A 6,268-nucleotide genomic window follows, 5' to 3' on the forward strand; every position below is an offset into this window, starting at 1 on the left:
ATACTTTAAAACACTGCAGGAATAACCTGAAAACCAACTAGCCTTCTTTCTCATATGCAAAGAAGAAATATCTTTTGTATTGAAATTAAATTCTGCATCACAAGTTCTACATATCTGAAGGACCAAATTACTAAATATAGTTTAAAGTCCATTTGACAAACCCTCAACATTTGAGTGTGAAAAGCAAGACAATCCTAGAGGCTTTTCATTTCCATCAATTTACAGTAGATAATTAATACCTTAAAACTGCTGAACAACTTACAAAGCCATTACAAAGCTGCACGTTTTTGGTTCCTATTATCTCTATTAGAAAAACAAAACAAGTAATTTCTTTAACTCAGGGAACAGTTTGTATTATTGGGGCTTTTAAAACTGAGAATAAAACCACTGTTAAAAAAAAATAAAACCACCACTTCTGTTTCTTCATTTTCCACCTGCCGAAATGACATGAGCTGAAGTTAAATTAAACCCACTATGTATTCATTTAATGGCTTAGAGTACATGGATTAAAAAAATAAAATTAGAGCATCCAGTCCAGGAAACAAAGGAATCCAAACAAGTGAAAACAATGATTGCAGTTACACAGCAAAGCAAGCTGAATTCTAACCAAGACTCAAGCATTTCATTTTATACTGCAAAGTCAACTTTTAAATAGCATCAACACCACGCTAACTTTTCTTTCACCTGTCAACTTTTGCGAGGGAAATAATAGATAAAATCAATTCTTACCATCAGCCTTTTTCAGGGCTTCCATCACCTTAACAGGCAGAGAGGATCCAAAAGCCTTAACATCATAGTTAATAGTCTCGCTTGCTGAGGGATGCTGTATAACTCTGGTGGGAGTTGCTCTTAAAAAAAAAAAGGCAAAACAAAAGCTCTGATTAGTTTTCTATTCTTTCTCCACGAGTTTCAACGTTTACTTTAAATGCACAAACTGAATGTTTTTGTTTTGTTTTACATGCACAGGTTCTTATTCTTCTTATACCACAGACATATCTGAGGAACTCTCTAATTCAAAAGTTAATAAGAGATATTTCAAACATATTGAACTTGCAGCATTTGACTTTAAACTATAAAAGAACCACAAAACTGCTCAGCTATAACATATTTCAGTCAGGATTTGGTACCATGAGAACAGATGATGTCAAATAGCCTACAGAGGACCTGAGAGTACCTGAGAAACTACAGGCCAATAAAGTCTTACTACTTCTATAGTAGAGTAAATGAGTATACACACTAGTAACCAGCATACTTTTTTTTCCTATTGTTTTCATACAGGAAAGTCATGTCTAACAGTTCCATCCACATTTTTTGAGGAAAAAAAAAAAAACGTCAACACAACCGAGACAATACTAAGTACTTAGATTTCTCCAAATCTTTCAAAGACCCTTTATGAAATATTTCTCACAAAATCAAGCTTTGAGAAAGAAGGAAGTCTTACTGTAGACTAAAGTCTGTACCAAAGAAAGAAATAAACAAAAATAATACAGAGGCTAACGTATACACTGTAGGAAAGATCCCATTCTACAGGATCTGTGCTGATGTCCAAGTTCTTCAGTACCATCATAAGAGAAGCCAAGTACCAGAGCGACAGCTGGCTGACAGGGCAGTATGACCTCGGACACGCAAACAGGAAAAAAACAGCCAGAGTTATTAAAAGAGACTAAAAAGTAAAACAGAATACAGCACAACTCTACACAGCACGTCAGCTTCTCGAGTACGAGTGCCCTAGCACACACACCCACCCCAAAAGCATATCATGGAAAAACTACTTAAGAAACAAAAAAAAAAGGTTTAGGGATGCTCAGAGCTGTGGAACATCTCGCAGTAGGTCCCAAGGGACAGCCACCCGCAGAACCGCCGCCTCACCGCGCGGAGATGGAGCCGCTCCTCCGCGCCACCGGGGAGAAGAGCCCGGGGGAGACGGCGGCCGCCGCCACGGTCAGGCCCTTCCTGCCGCCCGCCCGGGACAGGGGGCTGGGCGCGGCGCTGCCGAGGTTCCTGCGGGCCTGCCCGACGGGGGTCCGCGGGGAGGCGGGAGCCGAGGGGAACATGGCTGCGGAGAGAAGGGCCCCAACGGCCCCAGGCAGCCCGGCTCGGCTCGGCTCGGCCCGGCGCCGCCGACTCGCGTCACTGCGGAGCGCGGCCGGGCCCGCCGAGGGGCGGGAGGCAGCCCCTGCGCGGCGGACGGGGCGACCCCGCGGCAACCGCTCGCTGAGGCGGTGCCCTCACGGAGGAGCCGTGGGGTGGGCGGCTGGGCGATAGGACGTGAAGGGTGTTCCTGCTTTTGTCGTGTTGGGGGATAAAGGATGGGTTTGGGAACGGCAGGCGTCGTTGAAAGATCGGTGCAAACCGCTGCTTGGTGCTTTTAGGTGGCTGTGTGTTCCTGTAGAGCCGCCCGTTCTTTAAAATCACCTGTGCTCGCCCAGTTTTCTTATTAAAAAATACCCCAAAGAAAAGAAACTCCATGCGAATTTTGATATGTTTCACATCGTGAGGAAAACCCACAAAAAAAAAATGCACACACAGATGTGAAAAAAATGAGTAAAATTCAAGCTGCCACACACAGTTCCCAACATCCGCGAACAGTAACATTCAGATTGTTTTAAAAACCGATAACTCCCTTCTACATCTTTCTAAAACATATGAGAGGATGCAGCTAGTGCAAGCAGCAGCCCTTGGCTGCCTGAAGCCTTGCGCTGCTTCCTCAGCTCGTTACTCGGGCTCCTTTTGCTGCCCCAGCCCTGTGTTAAGGGCTCCATCTTCAGGAGAGAGCCTGACCTCAGTGAGGATTTGAACTGAGGGAATGGAAATAGACTTCTGTTAGAGCCGCAGCTTCAAAATATATGAGAACATTAACCTTTTTATATTTCTATTTTGACTGATTACTTGAAAAACTGTGTAGAAAATATTGCCGAGGTAGACTAGCTGCAAATAGTTGCCTACCTATTTAGAAAGATACTTCGTTTGAAAGGCTAGCAGCAGCTCAGACCCCGTCATCTGCAAACAACGTTCTCATGAGTTGGTTACAGAAAGCACACAACCCTAAGTAACGTATTCAGTGTATTTAGCAAGGTAGTTTTGAAAGCAACTGGATACAGTATTTGAGCCCTGAAAGTCCTGACTGGGTAGCAAACGTTAAGAAAGGAAATAGTTCTAGCCCCCAAGATGAAGGTGAAAAAGGCATGATTAGCAGTAAGACTTTGAAATGATGCCCATAGTTATCACGTAAAACACAGCAAATAATGATAGATGCTGAAAAGTCTTTATATTACATATCTTTGTGTACATGTAAACAGACGTACATTTATTTTTTTTTAAATATCTGGGAATTGTCTTCTTTCCTATACAGAGAAGATATGTTTAGACCAAGGCAGAACACCAGTGCATGCAGCACAGAAGTGAGGTGGTCTTATGTAACGCCCTGCAATGCTACAAAAACACTTTAAAAACTACCAATTGTGAAATTAATTCAGGAAATGTCAGATGAGCTTAATTTGACTTATTAAATTGTACTCACCTGTGATCAAAGGCATTTCTGAGTACCATCTGGCCTTTGTAATACACTAGTAGCAACACAGCTGTGTTTTGAGCATGTTAATACCATCGTTCATGGAACTGAACCTCTCACTATTAACAGCAGCTTAAACAAAACAAACAGCAGAGAGCAGAGGAGAGGCAAGATTTAGGGCACAAATAGCAACAGCTGGCAACATAAGCTTCAAGGTTGTTGGTGGTTTTTTGTTGTTGTTTTTTATAAAGAGCAGACCTATGCCCTCTTCAAGTCCTTTTCTACAACCCAAAGAAACTCTATCATTTTTCACTGAATATTTTGTCTTTGTACTTGTTAGGATAACCATAAAAAACAATAGCACTAAAATCACTAAAATGGATTGTGTACATTGGAGTGAAGAGTGCTTACAGCACCTTGCCAATTCATATTACAGCCAGGAATTTTTCACTATAACTGCGTCAGCACATTTCAATGTAGCAATTACAGCCCCATTAAGAGAGCTCTTCAAACCAAGTTTACAAGTCAAGGTGTCTGGCAAAATAGTCTCTTATCTGTGCATTGGAGCAGTAAGCAGCTGTTGACATCTAGATAAGTGAAGTTCTTTTTGAAAAGATGAAGAATGATAGCTTAAAATTAGAAAAGCCTCAAGCTAGCTTCATCCGCTGCTTTTATTTTATGTCAAGTGTTTACTAATCACTGAACTTTTTTTTTTTTTCCAAAAGTCTTGCCTCTCAGGATTTGACTTGATGTGGAATTTGAAACTTGGGCAGTTTAGTTCTGTATTACCTGTTTTAGGTGAACCATGACCTAATGTCAAATGTTTACTAGCCAATCAAAGGCATTTCTGTTGTGTAATACTTTATAACAACATATTCTTTCATTTTTTTTTAACAAGACTTCAGAGTGAATAGTGTTTTGTACATAGTGCAGGTTGGGTTTGAAATGTCAAGTTTTGGGTGAGGAATTTATTTTCTGAAAGGTCTTTTTAATCTTTTCAACAATGTAAGTATAGCATGAAGCAGTAAATGTTTTACACATTACCTTTATGATACACAGCATTACTAAAACATGAACAAGGCAATCACAAAAAAAATACAAAGTGTGATAAAGATTGTTTTATAGTGCTTTCTGATGCACTGTCAGATACTCTCATATTAAGTTTTTTCTATGACGTGTGGTATACATTTTTGCCCTATGGAACATGCTGCACAAGGCAGCAGCATGAGATGGTGGTCCTTCACAAAGAACACCCATCAGAGTTAAGAGATGCACCAATGGTTTCCACCTTAGACAGGAAAACAAACTCTTATAACAAAAGCAGAATACAATGCTTTAATTCTTTTCTCTCCCCTTTTTAAATATTGTCTCCGACAAAAGGATCAGATTTTCTGACTAAGCTAACAGGGCTCCTACAGTTCAAAATGCAACCACATCCATCACTGCCTGGCACTGCTGTGGAGGTAGGTATATAGCACACCACGTGCATACAGAGGCAGTGCTACATGCATTGCAGGTGTCTAAACTAAAAATCTGAACTTGTCCAGCAAAGTTTTCTCACCTTAAGATCTTGGTTTGGTCCAAGGAATATTATAAAGTCTGCTATCCAATGCACCTCTTATGACAGACATTCACCTTTCTTTGAACAAGAGCTTTTCTGTAGCTTTTCTCTTTATGGTAGACTGCAAAACCTGCCAGAAAAACTAATGATCAACAGACATAGAAGATTCATTCAGTTCAGCTGCAATTAATTCCCCATAACCTCACAGTTGAAACTCACAAACAAAAAGGCTCATTGCACTTGCATAAGGAGAGATTATGAGTAAAGTTCAAGCTCCTCTAAATACAGTATCAAGACAATTATTGTTAGTCAACACTGAAATTAAACATTTGGTCAGTGGTATTTTTGGCACATTTTTAAAATAATACCTGCTTCTAGTAAGACTATATCAGAAGGTATAATTTTTATCTGGATGTAATTTTATTTTCATTTTATAATGCAGGGATCTCATTAGTGTTTTCACTATGTTCCACAAAGTGCCATTATAATGGCACTTTAGAGAAACATTTTAAGCTTACCCAGCACTAGGCATCTCACCTATTGCCAATAAGGTTTTCCAGCAACAATTAAATTTCTTAGCACAGATGAGCTTTAATGTGACCCTGTAAAGCTTATAGCTTTTTAAAAATTATCTTGTGGGGTTTTACATCTTCAGAAAGTACAGAGAGACACTATTGAAGTTCTTAAATTAGAAACATGAAGCCTACTTTATTGCCAAACATTACTGTCCTGCAGTTATTGAAATTATTGTAATGCTACTATTTTACCAGCTGTCATTGAGAAAGTGACACAAGGTAGTTAGGCATATCCTGGGATTTCTGTGAATGAAATTTTAAGTAACAATAAAACCAAACTTGTATATGCCTTAAAAAAGGACAAAAACTTATATATGTAAGAACATCTTCTTTTGGACGTCATCTCAGAAAGGGAAATGAAACTAAAGAACTAGGAAAATAGAGAAAGGAAGAAAATGTATGCAAATTTTAGATTTCCCTATCATGAACTAAAAACAGTAAAAAATACAATGCCTTTGTCCTTATATGTAAAGTCAGCTAGTTGTTTTTTTTTTAAATAACTTTCCTCCAATGTTTCCATACCCTCTAAAAATGAGTTCTCATTTGTAATTCTCTATATTAACTGTAGATGGTGACCACAATCAACTTAGCATTTGCTCTGAAATAGAGCAGTGAAACATG

The 6,268-nt window shown here is 39.4% G+C and overlaps 1 protein-coding gene across 1 annotated transcript in view; it reads right to left on the minus strand.

Moving 5' to 3' along the window:
- NUP133 (nucleoporin 133) overlaps positions 1–2,154 on the minus strand; it is a 30,012-nt gene extending 27,858 nt beyond the window's left edge. The window contains exons 1-2 of the mRNA XM_048047268.2: positions 1,870–2,154; positions 730–848 (exon numbers count right to left, since the gene is read on the minus strand). Of these exons, the coding sequence (XP_047903225.2) occupies positions 730–848; positions 1,870–2,054 (304 nt within the window). The 5' untranslated portion in view covers positions 2,055–2,154. The remainder of the gene's footprint in view (positions 1–729; positions 849–1,869) is intronic.
- Between the last annotated feature and the right edge of the window lie 4,114 nt (positions 2,155–6,268).

This window comes from Anser cygnoides, chromosome 3 (assembly GCF_040182565.1).
Source record: "Anser cygnoides isolate HZ-2024a breed goose chromosome 3, Taihu_goose_T2T_genome, whole genome shotgun sequence".
In the NCBI taxonomy this organism is placed as follows: Eukaryota; Metazoa; Chordata; class Aves; order Anseriformes; family Anatidae; genus Anser; species Anser cygnoides.